Consider the following 22,288-nt stretch of genomic DNA (forward strand, 5'->3'; position numbering starts at 1 on the left):
GTGCCAGGGCATGCTGGGATATTTCTAGGACAAGTGCTTGTACTGTACCTCCAATGGGAGGACAGAGCTGCTCCTGTGCAGCAGAGAATGTACCAGGGCATGCTGGGCCATTTCTAGGACAAGTGCTTATACTGTACCTCTAATGGGAGGACAGAACTGGTCCTGTGCAGCAGAGAATGCACCAGGGCATGCTGGGATATTTCTAGGACAAGTGCTTGTACTGCACCTCCAATGGGAGGACAGAGCTGCTCCTGTGCAGCAGAGAATGTACCAGGGCATGCTGGGCCATTTCTAGGACAAGTGCTTGTACTGTACCTCCAATGGCAGGACAGAGCTGTTCCTGTGCAGCAGAGAATGTACCAGGGCATGCTGGGCCATCTCTAGGACAAGTGCTTGTACTGTACCTTCAATGGGAGGACAGAGCTGCTCCTGTGCAGTAGAGTAATGTACCAGGGCATGCTGGGCCATTTCTAGGACAAGTGCTTGTACTGTACCTCCAATGGGAGGACAGAGCTGCTCCTGTGCAGCAGTGAATGTACCAGGGCATGCTGGGCCATCTCTAGGACAAGTGCATGTACTGTACCTCCAATGGGAGGACAGAGCTGCTCCTGTGCAGTAGAGAATGTACCAGGGCATGCTGGGCCATTTCTAGGACAAGTGCTTGTACTGTACCTCCAATGGGAGGACAGAGCTGCTCCTGTGCAGCAGTGAATGTACCAGGGCATGCTGGGATATTTCTAGGACAAGTGCTTGTACTGTACCTCCAATGGGAGGACAGAGCTGCTCCTGTGCAGCAGGGAATGTACCAGGGCACTCTGGGCCATTTCTAGGACAAGTGCTTGTACTGTACCTCTAACGGGAGTAACTGCTCCTTTACAGCAGAGAATGCATCAGGGCATGCTGGGCCATTTCTAGGACAAGTGCTTGTACTGTACCTCCAATGGGAGGACAGAGCTGCTCCTGTGCAGCAGTGAATGTACCAGGGCATGCTGGGCCATTTCTAGGACAAGTGCTTGTACTGTACCTCCAATGGCAGGACAGAGCTGTTCATGTGCAGCAGAGAATGTACCAGGGCATGCTGGGATATTTCTAGGACAAGTGCTTGTACTGTACCTCCAATGGGAGGACAGAGCTGCTCCTGTGCAGCAGAGAATGTAGAAGGGCATGCTGGGATATTTCTAGGACAAGTGCTTGTACTGTACCACCAATGTGAGGACAGAGCTGCTCCTGTGCAGCAGAGAATGTAGCAGGGCATGCTGGGATATTTCTAGGACACGTGCTTGTACTGTACCTCCAATGGGAGGACAGAGCTGCTCCTGTGCAGCAGAGAATGTACCAGGGCATGCTGGGATATTTCTAGGACAAGTGCTTGTACTGTACCTCCAATGGGAGGACAGAGCTGCTCCTGTGCAGCAGAGAATGTACCAGGGCATGCTGGGATATTTCTAGGACAAGTGCTTGTACTGTACCACCAATGTGAGGACAGAGCTGCTCCTGTGCAGCAGAGAATGTACCAGGGCATGCAGGGATATTTCTAGGACAAGTGCTTGTACTGTACCTCCAATGGGATGACAGAGCTGCTCCTGTGCAGCAGAGAATGCACCAGGGCATGCTGGGCCATTTCTAGGACAAGTGCTTGTACTGTACCTCCAATGGGAGGACAGAGCTGCTCCTGTGCAGCAGTGAATGTACCAGGGCATGCTGGGATATTTCTAGGACAAGTGCTTGTACTGTACCTCCAATGGGAGGACAGAGCTGCTCCTGTGCAGCAGGGAATGTACCAGGGCACTCTGGGCCATTTCTAGGACAAGTGCTTGTACTGTACCTCTAACGGGAGTAACTGCTCCTTTACAGCAGAGAATGCACCAGGGCATGCTGGGCCATTTCTAGGACAAGTGCTTGTACTGTACCTCCAATGGGAGGACAGAGCTGTTCCTGTGCAGCAGAGAATGCACCAGGGCATGCAGGGATATTTCTAGGACAAGTGCTTGTACTGTACCTCCAATGGGAGGACAGAGCTGCTCCTGTGCAGCAGAGAATGTACCAGGGCATGCTGGAATATTTCTAGGACAAGTGCTTGTACTGTACCTCCAATGGCAGGACAGAGCTGTTCCTGTGCAGCAGAGAATGTACTAGGGCATGCTGGGCCATCTCTAGGACAAGTGCATGTACTGTACCTCCAATGGGAGGACAGAGCTGCTCCTGTGCAGTAGAGAATGTACCAGGGCATGCTGGGCCATTTCTAGGACAAGTGCTTGTACTGTACCTCCAATGGGAGGACAGAGCTGTTCCTGTGCAGCAGAGAATGCACCAGGGCATGCAGGGATATTTCTAGGACAAGTGTTTGTACTGTACCTCCAATGGGAGGACAGAGCTGCTCCTGTGCAGCAGAGAATGTGCCAGGGCATGCTGGGATATTTCTAGGACAAGTGCTTGTACTGTACCTCCAATGGGAGGACAGAGCTGCTCCTGTGCAGCAGAGAATGTACCAGGGCATGCTGGGCCATTTCTAGGACAAGTGCTTGTACTGTACCTCCAATGGCAGGACAGAGCTGTTCCTGTGCAGCAGAGAATGTACCAGGGCATGCTGGGCCATTTCTAGGACAAGTGCTTGTACTGTACCTCCAATGGCAGGACAGAGCTGCTCCTGTGCAGCAGAGAATGTACCAGGGCATGCTGGGCCATCTCTAGGACAAGTGCTTGTACTGTACCTAGAAATGGGAGGACAGAGCTGCTCCTGTGCAGCAGAGAATGTACCAGGGCATGCTGGGCCATTTCTAGGACAAGTGCTTGTACTGTACCTCCAATGGGAGGACAGAGCTGCTCCTGTGCAGCAGAGAATGTACCAGGGCATGCTGGGCCATTTCTAGGACAAGTGCTTGTACTGTATCTCCAATGGGAGGACAGAGCTGCTCCTGTGCAGCAGAGACTGTACCAGGGCATGCTGGGCCATTTCTAGGACAAGTGCATGTACTGTACCTCCAATGGGAGGACAGAGCTGCTCCTGTGAAGCAGAGAATGCACCAGGGCATGCTGGGCCATCTCTAGGACAAGTGCATGTACTGTACCTCCAATGGGAGGACAGAGCTGCTCCTGTGAAGCAGAGAATGCACCAGGGCATGCTGGCATATTTCTAGGACAAGTGCTTGTACTGTACCTCCAATGGGAGGACAGAGCTGGTCCTGTGCAGCAGAGAATGTACCAGGGCATGCTTGGCCATTTCTAGGACAAGTGCTTGTACTGTACCTCCAATGGGAGGACAGAGCTGGTCCTGTTCAGCAGAGAATGTACCAGGGCATGCTTGGCCATTTCTAGGACAAGTGCTTGTACTGTACCTCCAATGGGAGGACAGAGCTGCTCCTGTGCAGCAGAGACTGTACCAGGGCATGCTGGGCCATTTCTAGAACGATTTCTGATATAGTAAACTTCTCATATAGTCCCGGTCCCCTGGAGGTTACTATAATGAGCTTATACTGTAGAAGTCTTGGCCACTATGGTGTAGGTCTTGTATTGCCAGCCAGGAAAGATTCTGAAGGCTTACAAGGAGGAAAACAATGATACAGGCAACCAATGCATAACCTGAGCACCTAAATCACCTTTTATAAGATGTACGGTGTATTTACTGGGATTCCCACTTCCTCCCTATAAAACCACGGTTACTGCAGCAGGGGACAGGCAACCACAGAGGAGTCTCCAACACTGCTAAACCACTTTATAGATTGAATGAGATCAGAATTCCCCTACGCATTTCAGCCTATTAATAGTTCCTGCAGTGGCTTCTCTGCCTCCCCTTCCCTAAAGGACCTGCTAAGGAGACCATAAATGCAGAGCTTTCTGATTCCTCCACTAATAAAGAGACACAGGCTGTACTGCAGGGCAGGTGCTGAGGGGCGGGGCTAATTCACATACAACTGATCATTAAAGGTGGCAATACACAGGTCGATTTGCCATCAGATTCGACCAACAGATAGATCCCTTTCTGATCGAATCTGATCAGAGAGGGATCGTATGGCCACCTTTACTGCAAACAGATTGTGAACCGATTTCAGCCTGTGGTGGTGGTGGTGCTGCCGCTGCTCCCCCCGCCCGCACACATTACCTGCTCCGCCGGCGCGACTCTAGTCCCCAGGTCTCCGCTGCCTTCTCTGCTGTCTTTTCCGCTCTGGTCTGGTCTCCGCCATGCTTCACTTCTTCCTGCCCGGCAGGAAGTTTAAACAGTAGAGCACCCTCTACTGTTTAAACTTCCTGCCGGGCAGGAAGAAGTGAAGCATGCCGGACCCGGAGACCAGACCAGCGCGGAGACGGAGCAGCGGTGACCGGGGTGAGTTGTGCCGGTGGAGCAGGTAATGTATTGCCACTCTATTGCGTCGGTCGTCGGAACTCAAACGCCGCTAGCGACGCGCTCCCTACCCGCGGGCGATCAACGCTAATTTCCCGCACGGAGCGATTGACGGGATCGATCAAATTTCAGGATGAAATAGATCGAAATTTAGCGTGTAGCATGAACGATGTGACAGCAGATTCGATCCCAGTGATCGAATTTCCTGTCGATCGGCGGGGGAATCGGCCTAGTGTATGGCCAGCTTAACCCTTTGAAGTCTGGGTTGTGATTTATCGATTGACAACCACCTTACTGCTGTGCATTTGCACTCCACTATGGAGGTAACAGAAAAGCAAAGATACAGTTTCTATCAGTGCTAGATATGATAGGCCAGGGCTTGAGTGAAAAGCAAGGTTTATCTATCCTGCTTCATGAAAACATGTAAGATTTCACCCAGGAAGTGGAGATTTTTCTCAGAAGAGAGTGTTCTGGCCTAATACACTTGCTGAAAGATTTCCATCCTATCTGAATATCACCTCTATGCATGAGGACTCTCACTTGGAAGTTTGAATGTACTGTAAAAAAGAGAGAAATCGAGAGCCCAATATGGTGTAGTATGTCAGAGATACGAAGGGAAATGAATAGGTGAGATGGTTATACTCACAAACATGGGTTACCGCTCAGGCAACCACTGTATAGGCAGGTGAGGAGATTAGACCTGTCCTCACTCAGGATTAAGAAGTCGCTCTCTGTAGATCAGAAAAAATGGGGTAGGGTCACCCCTCCACCTGGGGTGGACTCAAGTATACTGGTAGGTGATCAGAGGCGCCAGCAGAATAAAATTAATATAAAATTGTTAAGAATTGCCGGGAGGGAAAGTGGTGGACTTCCCCTCAATAATTAGACACCAAGGTTATTGGTTTTTGGGGTACTATTGAATAAATGTATTCGTTTGATTCGATGACAGACCTTGGTGTCTAATTATTGAGGGGAAGTCCACCACTTTCCCTCCCGGCAATTCTTAACAATTTTATATTAATTTTATTCTGCTGGCGCCTCTGATCACCTACCAGTACACTTGGAAGTTATAAGAAAATCATAGCTCTAGTTTGAGGATTGTGGAGACTTTATATCAGAGTTACCCAACCCTATCCTTAAAGAGACTCTGTAGCCAAAATTTCAGCCTTATTTCTTCAATCCTATAAGGTCCTATACCTGTTCTCATGTGGTCTGGATTACTGCAGCCTTTTCTAGTATCTCTGTAATATATCTAAACTTATTTTCTTTGTCAAGCTTTGTCGACCCAGAGAGGAATGCACTTCCTCTGCTGTGATAGGGAGAAGTTATGCACGCCCCCCCTCTGCTCTCCTGTGTGCTGTGTATATGAGTCACAGGCAAGGTCTCTGCTCACAGCCAGTGTGTCTGCAGCTCATGGAGCTGTGACCTTGTGAATAGCTGTGAATACAGAGGATCAGTGTACAGCCCAGACAAGCAGCTAAAGCAACAAGTTGAGTAACATTTCAGCAGTCAAGTCACTTTTGAGAGGAGCCACTGCAAACAGGCACCTGCTCTGATGATGTATATCCTGTTTGGCAGCCATCTTCATTGTTTACAAAAACAATGAATAAAACAGTGATTTTACCAAGAAAGCAGCGGGGAGCTGCGGAAATGTCACAGAGGGGGCTAGGAGAAGACAACAAACAGGCTGGTATATTTATTTATGTAAGATTTTCACAGTACAGATTCTCTTTAAGGCCCACCAACAGTACATGTTTTGTAGATAATCACAAATATTCACAGGTGAGGTAATTAGTGTCTCAGCAGAGCTGATTAACTACCTCTGTGGATTTCCACAAAACGTGCACTGTTGGTGGGCCCTGAGGACAGGGCTGGGGAACACTGCTCTATATGATTTCTGCTGTAAAGATATAAACCAATCGGAGAGGAGAAGCCCTGGAATGACTGGGGAGTCAGAAGTGGCCCCTTTGCAGATTTGTGCCCCATTGTGATGTATATGTTATCAGTTTCTGGTAAAAGTGGCTGTGTTACTGGAGCTGTGTCAGATCCTTTATGGGGAAGAGCTTTAATAAAGATATAACCTTCTGATAAGGAAGGAGATCATCGTTACATTCCAAGCCCACAGCTGCTGCTGATACGTCCTGAGCAGAGCGAGAGATGCCCAATCAACAGATACACCTGGAGTGACCAGCCTACACTCTCCCCAGCACTGGTAACTGGCTGATGATTTAGCACTGAGTCAGGTGAGTCTTCCTACCGAGTCCACTTCCCTCACTAACTCACCCAGACGAGGCATTTAGAATGAGGACTGGGCCGGAGACGGATCATACAATGTAAAACAATACTAGTTGCCTGCCCCCCCCTCCCCCCAGACGTGTCTGAATGACACCAGAAACAAGCATGCAGCTAATCTTGTCAGATCTGACAATAAAGTAACACCTGATCTGCTGCATGCTTGTTCAGCGGCTATGGCTAAAAGTATTAGAGGCAGAGGATCAGCAGGACGGCCAGGCAACTGGTATTGCTTAAAAGGAAATACATATGGCAGCCTCCATATACCTCTCACTACAGGTGTCCTTTAAAACTGGATGATATTCTAGAAAGGCAGTAAAATAAACATCTTAGGATAAAAGACATTTTTTGTTTGGGGATCCTTCTGGGATCAGAGAAGGCGGCTTCACGAAAAAAGAAAGAAACAGAAAGACTTGGATTCCCAATAAAAGCAATTGCAGTAAATCCATCTTTATTGTCACTCCTGATCATTCTGCTCCAGAGAATCGGTGATGACAAGTTTACAATGTGACAATTCTCACACTTCTGTTAACATCAAGAAAAAATTCCGTGGGCACCAGTTACTTAGAGCTTACATTTATTCCAGGAGCATATGCAGACTGATGACAGAAAAACGATGTAAGATCTTAATACATCACCCTTCTGGGGCTGCAAACATTCACAGAGATGGCTTCTCCCCGCCAGGAGTCATGTCTAAGAAAAAGCGCTGTTAGCGCGAAACAATTGTCGACAAGAACACCATCTCTGTGAATGTTTGCAGCCCCGGAAGGGTGATGTATTAAGATCTTACATCGTTTTTCTGTCATCAGTCTGCATATGCTCCTGGAATAAATGTAAGCTCTAAGTAACTGGTGCACACGGAATTTTTTTTGATGTTAACTGATTGATGCTCTTTGAACGTGAAGGCACAGTGAAAAGCTGATACCAGTAGCGGTAAAGGTAACCCAATCAATAACATTGTGTGCGGGGTAGAAAACTTTAATTCTCACACTTCTTTCAGACATGCAAATAAACGTTCAAAACTAATGGTTACTCAGATTCACTTGGGGTCCATATCACCCTGCCCAGGAACCCAGCACACACATCACTGGGGGTCCATATCACCCTGCCCAGGAACCCAGCACACACATCACTGGGGGTCCATATCACCCTGCCCAGGAACCCAGCACACACATCACTGGGGGTCCATATCACCCTGCCCAGGAACCCAGCACACACATCACTGGCGGTCCACATCACCCTGCCCAGGACCCCAGCACACACATCACTTGGGGTCCATATCACCCTGCCCAGGACCCCAGCACACACATCACTGGGGGTCCATATCACCTTGCCCAGGACCCCAGCACACACATCACTGGGGGTCCATATCACCCTGCCCAGGAACCCAGCACACACATCACTGGCGGTCCACATCACCCTGCCCAGGAATCCAGCACACACATCACTGGGGGTCCATATCACCTTGCCCAGGACCCCAGCACACACATCACTGGGGGTCCATATCACCCTGCCCAGGACCCCAGCACACACATCACTGGGGTCCATATCACCCTGCCCAGGAACCCAGCACACACATCACAGGAGCCATTCTAAACCTACTTCAATAGAGTTATGACGGCAGTAAAATCCTCCCAGAGGGGAAGATTGCAGCACATGTATACCCTGTGGCTAATTTGAATGTTTTATCCTACTTCCTGTTCAGATTAAGGTAGAGAGGACGTCTCATGGGTGCAGTCCTTTCAATTCCTGTAAAAGACTCAATTCCTACCACACTCGCCAACTACCGCCCAGTGTCACTTCTCCCATTTGCAACCAAACTACTTGAACGCCATATACATGCAGAATTAAGCCATTATGTATATGCTAACTCCCTACTTGATCAGTTCCAGTCTGGCTTTCGCTCTAACCACTCCACGGAAACGGCCCTTACCAAAGTGGCCAATGACCTTCTTACAGCTAAATCCAAAGGTCAATTTTCCATACTCATCCTTCTTGACCTGTCATCAGCATTTGATTGAGTCGACCACACCTTACTCTTACAAATACTTTCAAATGCAGGAATAAAGGGCATCGCTCTCACATGGTTATCTTCCTACCTCTCTGGAAGGTCCTTCACAGTATCCTACTCAGATCACATCTCTTCTCCTCATGCTTTGTCTGTCGGGGTTCCTCAAGGCTCTGTCCTTGGTCCCCTCCTCTTTTTCATCTACATGCACAGTCTTGGTGACTTAATGAACTAATTCGGGTTTCAATACCACCTGTATGCAGACGATACACAACTGTACCTCTCGGACTCAGACCTTAACTCCATTCTCAAACATGTTCCTGACTGCTTGTCTGCTATATCTTCCTTCATGTCCTCCCGCTTCCTAAAACTTAATATGAGTAAAACAGAACTATTAATTTTTCCACCGTCTCTGTCCACCTCTCTGCCTGAAGTAACAATAAATGTTAATAACACTCCCATAACTTCAGTTCCCAAAGCACAGTGCTTGGGGGTAATATTCAACTCATCTCTCTCTTTTATTCCTCATGTTCACTGCATAACCAGCTCCTGCCATCTCCAACTCAAATACATATCTCACATCCGTCCGTTTCTCACTCAAGACACAACGAAAATGTTAATACATGCTCTTATAATTTCTCGTCTGGACTACTGCAACATACTACTTTGTGGACTACCGTCTAACAAATTGGCCCCACTCCAGTCGGTACTGAACTCTGCTCATCTCATTCATCTTTCTTCTCGATCTTCCTCTGCTGACCCTCTCTGTCAAGCTCTTCACTGGCTGCCAATTAACCAGAGGATCCAGTTAAAACTCCTAACCCTAACCTACAAAGCTCTCCACAATCTCTCTCCCCATTACATCTCCTCACTAATTTCTAGATACAAACCCAATCTCAGATCTGCCTACGATCTTCTGTTGTCCTCCTCCAGAATCACCTCCTCACATTCACGTTTACAAGATATTGCACGCGCTTCACCCCTCCTCTGGAATGCCCTCCCACAACACATACGTCACTCGCAAACCTTTGTTACCTTTGAACGCTCTCTAAAAACGAATTTGTTCTGACAAGCATATGTGCTACCTTAGGCCACTTCCCTTTGTCCTAAGACCAAATTGCACTCCTACTAGGTATCCTAAAACACAAAGCCTCTATATATTTGCTGTATACTACCCCTCCTGTTTCCCCCCATTCCCTTTAGATTGTTAGCTCACAAGGGCAGGGCTCTCTCCACCTTTTGTGTCTTGGAAATCATAATACATTTTATTCATCATGTTACTTTTATCACTGTGATTACCAATTCTATATTTTGTATTCTGTATTTTGTATCATTTTTTGTATTTTATCACTAATTATGTATCTCTGAATTATTATGTACCCCATGCTTGTTTCTTACTTTGTACAGCGCCACGGAATATGTTGGTGCTTTAATAATAATAATACTACTGATAATATTATCTATTTAGCACTTGCTTGTTTATCAGGAGTGTTTGATAAGCGAGATAAAAGATTTGGCTTCTATTTACTCTTCAGGAGAGCTCTGCCTGTAAACGTGTATCCTGCCTCATTTGCATAGATAAAAAGCCTGGCTTATTAACCCTTTCAATGGAACGTATCAAAAGGAAGACAGGCAAGTTCTAACTAGACTTAGTACCATAAGTACCCATGTTTATTACATGATATCAACTCACTTTAGAGACTTCAATGCTTTACTCACCAAAGCACAGAGCAGCATGAAAAAGTTGTCAGGATTCTGTGTAAATATGCTGCCATGTGCTCTGTGCAAGAAATAAAGTAAACGTTGTAAATGGACACTTATGTTCAAGACATTTCCCACACTCTACACAAAGCAGCGATTTAGGGCTTCTCTCAAGTGTGTGATCTCTCATGTCTGTTAAAGAGTAACTGTCGGGCATAAAATCAAAAATGAATTATTTATTTTTATCTGGTAAACAAGTAATAAGGATGCTAATCAGGCAATCCAAAAGTTAAAATCACTATTACTTTTCTTGTTGAGAAATGATCATTCCCCAGTTTACCTGACTCTTATTTGGTACACAGAAAATTTGGTACACAAAAGAGAAGTTGCAGGGCATGCTGGGTTGTCTTTTTTTTGCTTCTCTACTTCCCCTCAGACTTAACTAATGCAGCCTGATTGGCTGAAGCCTCTTTCCCTCCTGTTTTCCCCTCCCACACCTCTGTTCCTCTCTGATTGGCCAAAATTTCTCAGGCTGAAACAATGCACTTTCTGTAGTGAAGGATGGGCAAATCAGGCAGAGGAGACTAAGGGAGGATATTACATCAGGGCTGGCTTCAAAATAGCCACAGTAAATATGGCAACTGTCTAGGATATGATTCTCTACGTTTCCTTTATAAAATTCAGAGGAATCATAACGTGGACAATGCAATACATATGTTATGTAAGTAGAGCAAGTATTTATCTACTTATATATTTGTGTTTTTTTCCTGAGATAGTATGGCTGACAGCTCCTCTTTAAGATGTGATTTCTGTACAAAACCTTTCCCACACCCAGCACACGAATAGGGCATCTCACCAGTGTGAGATCACTCATGTTGGACAAAGTGTGATACACTCACAAACTATTTCCCACACTCAGCACATGAACAGGGCTTCTCACGAGTGCGAGTTCTCTCATGACTGACAAGGTGTGATTTCTGTACAAAACATTTACCACACTCAGCTCACGTACAAGACTTCTCAACACTGTGAGATTTCTTATGTTGGATAAACTGTGATTTCAGAACAAAACATTTCCCACACTCTGCACAAAGCAGCGATTTAGGGCTTCTCACCAGTGTGAGATCTTTCATGTCTGACAAGGTGATATTTCTGTACAAAACATTTCTTACACTCAGCACATGAATAGGGCTTCTCTCCAGTGTGATATCTCATGTGTCTGACAAGGTGTGATTTCTCTACAAAACATTTCCCACACTCAGCACATGAATAGGGCTTTTCACCAGTGTGAGTTCTCTCATGACTGACAAGGTGTGATTTCTGTACAAAACATTTCCCACACTCTGCACATGAATAGGGCTTCTCTCCAGTGTGAGATCTCTCATGTATGACAAAGCTTCCTTTCTGTCCAAAACATTTCCCACACTCAGCACATGAATATGGCTTCTCACCAGTGTGAGATCGCTCATGAATGAGAACCTTTGATTTACTCACAAAACATTTCCCACACTTAGCACATGAATACGGCTTCTCACCAGTGTGAGTTCTCTCATGACTGACAAGGTGTGATTTCTGTACAAAACATTTCCCACACTCAGCACATGAATAGGGCTTTTCACCAGTGTGAGTTCTCTCATGACTGACAAGGTGTAATTTCTGTACAAAACATTTCCCACACTCAGCACATGAATAGGGCTTCACACCAGTGTGAGATCGCTCATGAATGATAACCTTTGATTTACTCACAAAACATTTCCCACACTCAGCACATGAATACGGCTTCTCACCAGTGTGAGTTCTCTCATGACTGACAAGGTGTGATTTCTGTACAAAACATTTCCCACACTCAGCACATGAATAGGGCTTTTCACCAGTGTGAGATCTCTCATGTCTGACAAGGTATGATTTATGTTTAAAACATTTCCCACATTCAGCACATGAACAGGGCTTCTCACGAGTGTGAGTTCTCTCATGACTGACAAGGTGTGATTTCTGTACAAAACATTTCCCACACTCAGCACATGAATACGGCTTCTCACCAGTGTGAGATCTCTCATGACTGACAAGGTGTGATTTTTGTACAAAATATTTCCCACACTCAGTACATGGATAGAACTTCTCACCTCTGTGGGATTTCTTATGTTGGATAAACTGTGATTTCAGAACAAAACATTTCCTACACTCAGCACATGAATATGTCCTATCACCAGTGTGTAATCTCTCATGTTTAACAAGGCATGATTTCTGTACAAAACATTTCCCACACTCTGCACATGAAAAGGGCTTCTCACCAGTGTGTAATCGCTCATGTTGGACAAGGTGTGATTTCTGTGCAAAACATTCCGCACACTCAGCACAAGAATAGGGCTTCTCACCAGTGTGAGTTCTCTTATGACTGACAAGGTGAGATTTCTGTACAAAACGTTTCCCACACTCAGCACATGAATACGGCTTTTCACCAGTGTGAGATCTCTCATGTCTGACAAACTGAGATTCATGTACAAAACATTTCCCACACTCCGCACATGAATAGAGCTCCTTACCAGTGTGAGATCTCTCATGTCTAAGAAGCTGTGGTATCTGTACAAAACATTTCCCACACTCAGCACATGAATAGAGCTTCTCAACTGTGTGAGATCCCTCATGTCTAACAAGGTGTGATTTCTGTGAAAAACATTTCCCACACTCAGCACATGAATAGGGTTTCTCACCAGAGTGAGAGCTCTCATGTATAACAAGCTTTGATTTCCATACAAAACATTTCCCACACTCAGCACATGAATAGGGCTTCTCACCAGAGTGAGAGCTCTCATGTATAACAAGCTTTGATTTCCATACAAAACATTTTCCACACCTGGAACAAGAATAAGGCCCTCCAGCAGGGGTAGAGCTGTGCTGGGTATGAGGCCCCTCAGAGTTATACAGGTGAGGAGAGTCTGGGGGAATATTTGGGGTCACCGGGATATCTGCAGGAGACTCTTGTCCAGTGACATCATCATCCGTTGTACAGTCTGTGGATACAGAGAGACGAGTCTCTGAGAGGTTCCTGATGCCGGGACTCCACGCTGCAAATAGAGAAACATCATCACTTCCTGTTAGAGAATTCTGAGGGGAGGAACAATTATCATTAGGGATGGGTAGTGAGCTGCTGATAATTCCAAGTTGATGCAAAATGTATTTTAGATCAGATTAGAAATGGACCAAACACAGCAGCTGCATAACTTTGCATATAATTAGCAGGGCTGTGGAGTCGGAGTAGTTTTGTGGTACCTTAAGTTGTAATGCACCGACTCCGACTCAGAATGAATTTAAACTATAATTAAAAGAAAAAATATGATCAAATGTTCTATATCTCAGATCATAGCCATTAGAAATGACTTGTATATACAGTAATTGCAGTGTTTAGTCCACAGAAATGACATTATAAACCAATCAAAAACAGTTACTTGTGCTGCTGCAATAAACTGTATACATATGTGTATACTAATGTGTACCCAGGAATCTATTATATATAATAAATAACACATCTGCTGTAAGAATAAATGTGTAGTTGTGTCACTAGTAGGGAGAGTCAATGAGATGCAAATACTTCTGTGTTTATGCAGGATTATGCAAATGTATGCAACTTGATAATAGACCAATCAAATTCCACCTTTGCAGGAGCGGATTGGTCCATTTCAAGCTGCAGACTTTCTCACAGTAAACAGCGCTCTTAATCCTCTTGGTTTTCCAATGTAAGAAGTACACCCAGGATACCCTATAAGCAAAATATAAAGCTGTACATAGTGCTCAGTGCTGTATGGAAAGAGAAGCCTCGTGCCTCAGACTGCACACCCCCCGGACGTGCCACCACCAGATAAAGGGTCTATATGGCAACTTCTCCCCCCGTTGTGGTTCCACTCCCCAGACAGCCTCTTGGTTTGTGCCCATCACAATATTTCCTGATCCCACCACTCAGGGCTGCGGAATGCTTCAACCCCAATAACGTTATGCAGGCAGTAGGGATCAGGACAAGGTACACTCTGCGCAGCCAAGCCGCGGACTTCAGCCAGCACGCCTCCCTTCCGCCGTACTCGAGCACGTCGCCATGTCAGCATCAGCGTGCCTCCAGGCTCCTCCCTACTAGTGATGCTCATCGCGACCTCGTGATCACAGAATAGCAGTGATACACAAGCGTTTTTTCACTGTCCCACATTGTGATCCGAATTCGTGATCGCCTCTCGATCATGGATTCAGTTCTGAATGCACCTGTGATCGTGGTCCAAATCCGGCTAGTGATCACGGCCGTGAATAAACCGCCAAAACCCGCCGGCTTTAGCGGGTAATACCAAAGCCCCATTACATGATATAAACACCAAATTTGCCAGATATGTTAAAGGGGAACTGAAGAGAGAGGTATACGGAGGCTGCCATGTTTATTTCCTTTTAATCAATACCAGTTGCCTGGCAGCCCTGCTGGTCTATTTCTCTGCAGTAGTATCTGAATAACACCAGAAACAAGCATGCAGCTAGTCTTGTCAGATCTGACTTTAACGTCTGAAACACCTGATCTGCTGCATGCTTGTTCAGGGGCTATGGCTAATAGTATTAGAGGCAGAGGATAAGCAGGGCAGCCAGGCAACTGGTATTGCTTAAAGGGAACCAGAGAGGGACGGGCTGAAAAAAAAAGAACAAGCCTTTATACATACCTGGGGCTTCTTCCAGCCCCATAAGCCTGGATCGCTCCCACGCCGCCATCCTCCGCTTCCTGGAACCGCCGTTACCGGGCCCGTCACTTCCGGCGGACGCGGCCAATTGTCCGCATCACAGGGGCTCCCTCCATACATGTACGCATGCGGCTGCACAGCGGGCAGCCACATGCGTACTTGTATAGAAGGAGCTCCGTGTGATGCGGCGAATCGGCCGCGTCCGCCGGCCGACTGGCCGACTAGCGGCAATGACGGGACCCGGTACCGGCGGATCCAGGCAGCAGAGGACGGCGGCGTGGGAGCGATCCGTGCCTATGGGGCTGGAGGAAGCCCCAGGTATGTATTAAAGCTTCCCCCCAACCTCTCTGGTTCCCTTTAAAAGGAAATAAACATGGCAGCCTCCATATACCTCTCTCTTCAGTTCCCCTTTAAGAACAGTGGGAACAAGGGGGCAATTTTACATTTTCAAAGGAAAATAGTAGACATTGAAATGTGGTAAATGACAGTTAATGTATTTACCGCATTCACATGTATACTTTTTTCCTTTGAAACTTCTTTTGAAACTTTAAAATCAATTTTCTCAAAAACGATGAGGTCTTTTCGAAATAGACTGTTTAAGTTGTAGCCACTGATCACCTTTATAATCCATGCAATTTTGGGGATTGTAGCATGTATGGGGTCTTTGCTATTATCAATAAAGTGAAATCACGGCCGTGATCATGAACGCGATCGTGGATTTTACAGGCAATCACGGCTAAAGTCCGGAGCTTCAATTCAATTCCGGATCACGATCACCCCATATCTGGATTTACTCAAATTGGTGATTGGGGGTATCCAAGCAACACTGCTCCCTACGCATTTTGTCACAAGACTCATCGATGAGTCCGTTATATGGTATCCTGGGGGAGGGGTGGGCGTCCTCACAATGTTTGCTTCAGGCAGCAAAAAGTCTAGAAATAGCCCTGTCTGCCTCTGCATGGATTCTGCTCCCTCTGCAGGACAGATACATTGCCATGGCAACAGCTGAGTCACTTCAGCAGAGGAAGGGAGCAGAGGAAGGGAGCAGAGTGAAGAACTTGCCTCAGAGAGCTTCAGACAGCAATGATTACATTTGCCATTAGCCAGAGACCATTCTGCAGTTTATGTGTACATTTTTACAAACAGAGAATGCAGGGGATTGCTTTCAAATGTTCTTTTATGTAACTCACAGTACTTAGTGAAATGTTAGTTTTGGGAGTATATTAACACGTTCATAAAATCTGTGAAGGACACATTGTAAAATGGTTAGACAACGTGGTCAGTATCATGCATTCAAATTGCAGGCAGCACATGCATGCACCGCTCACTACCACAAACCAACAGGGCCAATATGCGGGGGTCCCCCTGTTTTTCTAAACTGATGTCCAATATATTCCAAGTAGAGTAATATCACTCCCACACTTACATATAGATCAGTCAATCATTTGACCATTATCAGCTTATTACAGGCCAGTAACACTAAGTCACCCCTACTGTGACCAATCTGTGTACAGGAATGTACAGTGACCATTATCAACTTATTACAGGCCAGTAACACTAAGTCACCCCTACTGTGACCAGTCTGTGTACAGTAATGTACAGTGACCATTATCAGCTTATTACAGGCCAGTAACACTAAGTCACCCCTACTGTGACCAATCTGTGTACAGTAGTGTACAGTGACCATTATCAGCTTATTACAGGCCGGTAACACTAAGTCACCCCTACTGTGACCAATCTGTGTACAGTAATTTACAGTGACCATTATCAGCTTATTACAGGCTGGTAACACTAAGTCACCCCTACTGTGACCAATCTGTGTACAGTAATGTACAGTGACCATTATCAGCTTATTACAGGCCGGTAACACTAAGTCACCCCTACTGTGACCAATCTGTGTACAGTAATGTACAGTGACCATTAACAGCTTATTACAGGCCACTAACACTAAGTCACCCCTACTGTGACCAATCTGTGTACAGTAATGTACAGTGACCATTATCAGCTTATTACAGGCCAGTAACACTAAGTCACCCCTACTGTGACCAATCTGCGTACAGTAATGTACAGTGACCATTATCAGATTATTACAGGCCAGTAACACTAAATCACCCCCCACTGTGGCCAATCTGTGTACAGTAATGTACAGTGACCATTATCAGCATATTACAGGCCGGTAACACTAAGTCACCCTCTACTGTGATCAATCTGGTACAGTAATGTACAGTGACCATTATCAGCTTAGAACAGGCCAGTAACACTAAGTCACCCCTACTGTGACCAATCTGTGTACAGTAATGTACAGTGACCATTATCAATTTATTACAGGCCAGTAACACTAAGTCACCCCTACTGTGACCAATCTGTGTACAGTAATGTACAGTGACCATTATCAGCGTATTACAGGCTGGTAACACTAAGTCACCACTACTGTGACCAATCTGTGTACAGTAATGTACAGTGACCATTATCAGCTTATTACAGGCCAGTAACACTAAGTCACCCCTACTGTGACCAATCTGTGTACAGTAGTGTACATTGACCATTATCAGCTTATTACAGGCCGGTAACACTAAGTCACCCCTACTGTGACCAACCTGTGTACAGTAATGTACAGTGACCATTATCAGCTTATTACAGGCCGGTAACACTAAGTCACCCCTACTGTGACCAATCTGTGTACAGTAATGTACAGTGACCATTATCAGCTTATTACATGCCGGTAACACTAAGTCACCCCTACTGTGATCAATCTGTGTACAGTAATGTACAGTGACCAATATCAGCTTATTACAGGCCACTAACACCAAGTCACCCCTACTGTGACCAATCTATGTACAGTAATGTACAGTGACCATTATCAGCTTATTACAGGCCAGTAACACTAAGTCACCCCTACTGTGACCAATCTGTGTACAGTAATGTACAGTGACCATTATCAGCTTATTACAGGCTGGTAACACTAAGTCACCCCTACTGTGACCAATCTGTGTACAGTAATGTACAGTGACCATTATCAGCTTATTACAGGCTGGTAACACTAAGTCACCCCCTACTGTGACCAATCTGTGTACAGTAATGTACAGTGACCATTATCAGCTTATTACAGGCCGGTAACACTAAGTCACCCCCTACTGTGACCAATCTGTGTACAGTAATGTGCAGTGACCATTATCAGCTTATTACAGGCCGGTAAAACAAAATCACCCCCTACTGTGACCAATCTGTGTACAGTAATGTACAGTGACCATTATCAGCTTATTACAGGCCGGTAACACTAAGTCACCCTACTGTGACCAATCTGTGTACAGTAATGTAGTGACCATTATCCGCTTATTACAGGCTGGTAACACTAAGTCACCCCTAGTGTGATCAATCTGTGTACAGTAATGTACAGTGACCATTATCCGCTTATTACAGGCTGGTAACACTAAGTCACCCCTACTGTGACCAATCTTTGTACAGTAATGTACAGTGACCATTATCAGATTATTAAAGGCCGGCAACACTAAGTCATCCTACTGTGACCAATCTGTGTACAGTAATGTAGTGACCATTATCCGCTTATTACAGGCCGGTAACACTAAGTCACCTCTACTGTGACCAATCTGTGTACAGTAATGTACAGTGACCATTATCAGATTATTACAGGCCGGTAACACTAAGTCACCCTACTGTGACCAATCTGTGTACAGTAATGTAGTGACCATTATCCGCTTATTACAGGCTGGTAACACTAAGTCACCCCTAGTGTGATCAATCTGTGTACAGTAATGTACAGTGACCATTATCCGCTTATTACAGGCTGGTAACACTAAGTCACCCCTACTGTGACCAATCTTTGTACAGTAATGTACAGTGACCATTATCAGCTTATTACAGGCCGGTAACACTAAGTGACCCTACTGTGACCAATCTGTGTACAGTAATGTAGTGACCATTATCCGCTTATTACAGGCTGGTAACACTAAGTCACCCCTACTTTGACCAATCTGTGTACAGTAATGTACAGTGACCATTATCAGCTTATTACAGGCCAGTAACACTAAGTCATCCCTACTGTGACCAATCTGTGTATAGTAATGTACAGTGACCATTATCAGCTTATTACAGGCCGGTAACACTAAGTCACCTCGTCTGTGACCAATCTGTGTACAGTAATGTACAGTGACCATTATCAGCTTATTACAGACCGGAAACACTAAGTCATCCCTACTGTGACCAATCTGTGTACAGTAATGTACAGTGACCATTATCAGCTTATTACAGGCTGGTAACACTAAGTCACCCCTACTGTGACCAATCTGTGTACAGTAATGTACAGTGACCATTATCAGCTTATTACAGGCCGGTAACACTAAGTCACCTCTACTGTGACCAATCTGTGTAAAGTAATGTACAGTGACCATTATCAGTTTATTACAGGCCGCTAACACTAAGTCATCCCTACTGTGACCAATCTGTGTACAGTAATGTACAGTGACCATTATCAGCTTATTACAGGCCGGTAAAACTAAGTCACCTCTACTGTGACCAATCTGTGTACAGTAATGTACAGTGACAATTATCAGCTTATTACAGGCAGGTAACACTAAGTCACCCCTACTGTGACCAATCTGTGTACAGTAATGTACAGTGACCATTATCAGCTTATTACAGGCCGGTAACACTAAGTCCCCCCCCCCCCTACTGTGACCAATCTGTGTACAGTAATGTACAGTGACCATTATCAGCTTATTACAGGCCGGTAAAACTAAGTCACCTCTACTGTGACCAATCTGTGTACAGTAATGTATAGTGACCATTATCAGCTTATTACAGGCCGGTAACACTAAGTCACCCCTACTGTGACCAATCTGTGTACAGTAATGTACAGTGACCATTATCAGCTTATTACAGGCCAGTAACACTAAGTCACCCCTACTGTGACCAATCCGTGTACAGTAATGAACAGTGACCATTATCAGCTTATTACAGGCCAGTAACACTAAGTCACCCCTACTGTGACCAATCCGTGTACAGTAATGAACAGTGACCATTATCAGCTTATTACAGGCCAGTAACACTAAGTCACCCCTACTGTGACCAATCTGTGTACAGTAATGTACAGTGACCATTATCAGCTTATTACAGGCCGGTAACACTAAGTCACCCCTACTATGACCAATCTGTGTACAGTAATGTACAGTGACCATTATCAGCTTATTACAGTCTGGTAACATTATGTGACCAATCTGTGTACAGTAATGTCCAGTGACCATTATCAGCTAATTACAGGCTGGTAACACTAAGTACCCCCTACTGTGACCAATCTGTGTACAGTAATGTACAGTCACCATTATCAGCTTATTACAGGCCGGTAACACTAAGTCACCCCTACTGTGACCAATCTGTGTACAGTAATGTACAGTGACCATTATCAGCTTATTACAGGCCGGTAACACTAAGTCACCCCTACTGTGACCAATCTGTGTACAGTAATGTACAGTGACCATTATCAGCTAATTACAGGCCAGTAACACTAAGTCACCCCCTACTGTGACCAATCTGTGTATAGTAATGTACAGTGACCATTATCAGCTTATTAAAGGCCAGTAACACTAAGTCGCCTCCTACTGTGACCAATCTGTGTGCAGTAATGTACAGTGATCATTATCAGCTTATTACAGGCCGGTAACACTAAGTCACCCCTACTGTGGCCAATCTGTATACAGTAATGTACAGTGACCATTATCAGCTTATTACAGGCCAGTAACACTAAGTCACCCCTACTGTGGCCAATCTGTGTACAGTAATGTACAGTGACCATTATCAGCTCATTACAGGCCAGTAACACTAAGTCGACCCCTACTGTTACCAATCTGTGTACAGTAATGTACAGTGACAATTATCAGCTTATTACAGGCCAGTAACACAAAATCACACCTACTGTGGCCAATCTGTGTACAGTAATGTACAGTGACCATTATCAGCTTATTACAGGCCAGTAACACTAAGTCACCCCTACTGTGACCAATCTGTGTACAGTAATGTACAGTGACCATTATCAGCTAATTACAGGCCAGTAACACTAAGTCACCCCTACTGTGGCCAATCTGTATACAGTAATGTACAGTGACCATTATCAGCTTATTACAGGCCGGTAACACTAAGTCACCCCTACTGTGGCCAATCTGTGTACAGTAATGTACAGTGACCATTATCAGCTTATTACAGGCCAGTAACACTAAGTCACCCCTACTGTTACCAATCTGTGTACAGTAATGTACAGTGACAATTATCAGCTTATTACAGGCCAGTAACACAAAATCACACCTACTGTGGCCAATCTGTGTACAGTAATGTACAGTGACCATTATCAGCTTATTAAAGGCCAGTAACACTAAGTCGCCTCCTACTGTGACCAATCTGTGTACAGTAATGTACAGTGACCATTATCAGCTTATTACAGGCCGGTAACACTAAGTCACCCCTACTGTGGCCAATCTGTATACAGTAATGTACAGTGACCATTATCAGCTTATTACAGGCCGGTAACACTAAGTCACCCCTACTGTGGCCAATCTGTGTACAGTAATGTACAGTGACCATTATCAGCTTATTACAGGCCAGTAACACTAAGTCACCCCTACTGTGACCAATCTGTGTACAGTAATGTACAGTGACCATTATCAGCTTATTACAGGCCAGTAACACTAAGTCACCCCTACTGTGACCAATCTGTGTACAGTAATGTACAGTGACAATTATCAGCTTATTACAGGCCAGTAACACAAAATCACACCTACTGTGGCCAATCTGTGTACAGTAATGTACAGTGACCATTATCAGCTTATTAAAGGCCAGTAACACTAAGTCGCCTCCTACTGTGACCAATCTGTGTACAGTAATGTACAGTGACCATTATCAGCTTATTACAGGCCGGTAACACTAAGTCACCCCTACTGTGGCCAATCTGTATACAGTAATGTACAGTGACCATTATCAGCTTATTACAGGCCGGTAACACTAAGTCACCCCTACTGTGGCCAATCTGTGTACAGTAATGTACAGTGACCATTATCAGCTTATTACAGGCCAGTAACACTAAGTCACCCCTACTGTGACCAATCTGTGTACAGTAATGTACAGTGACCATTATCAGCTTATTACAGGCCAGTAACACTAAGTCACCCCTACTGTGACCAATCTGTGTACAGTAATGTACAGTGACAATTATCAGCTTATTACAGGCCAGTAACA

General features: G+C 45.2%; 1 protein-coding gene across 1 annotated transcript in view; it reads right to left on the reverse strand.

Annotated features, from left to right (window-relative positions):
* The window catches only part of LOC137537243 (uncharacterized), a 101,400-nt gene that overhangs the window by 68,699 nt on the left and 10,413 nt on the right, over window positions 1–22,288 (reverse strand). Inside the window, 2 exon segments of the mRNA XM_068259334.1 lie at window positions 10,359–10,419; window positions 11,449–13,405. Coding sequence (XP_068115435.1) covers window positions 10,359–10,419; window positions 11,449–13,405 — 2,018 coding nt within the window.

This window comes from Hyperolius riggenbachi, chromosome 10, assembly GCF_040937935.1.
Source record: "Hyperolius riggenbachi isolate aHypRig1 chromosome 10, aHypRig1.pri, whole genome shotgun sequence".
Classification (NCBI taxonomy): domain Eukaryota; kingdom Metazoa; phylum Chordata; class Amphibia; order Anura; family Hyperoliidae; genus Hyperolius; species Hyperolius riggenbachi.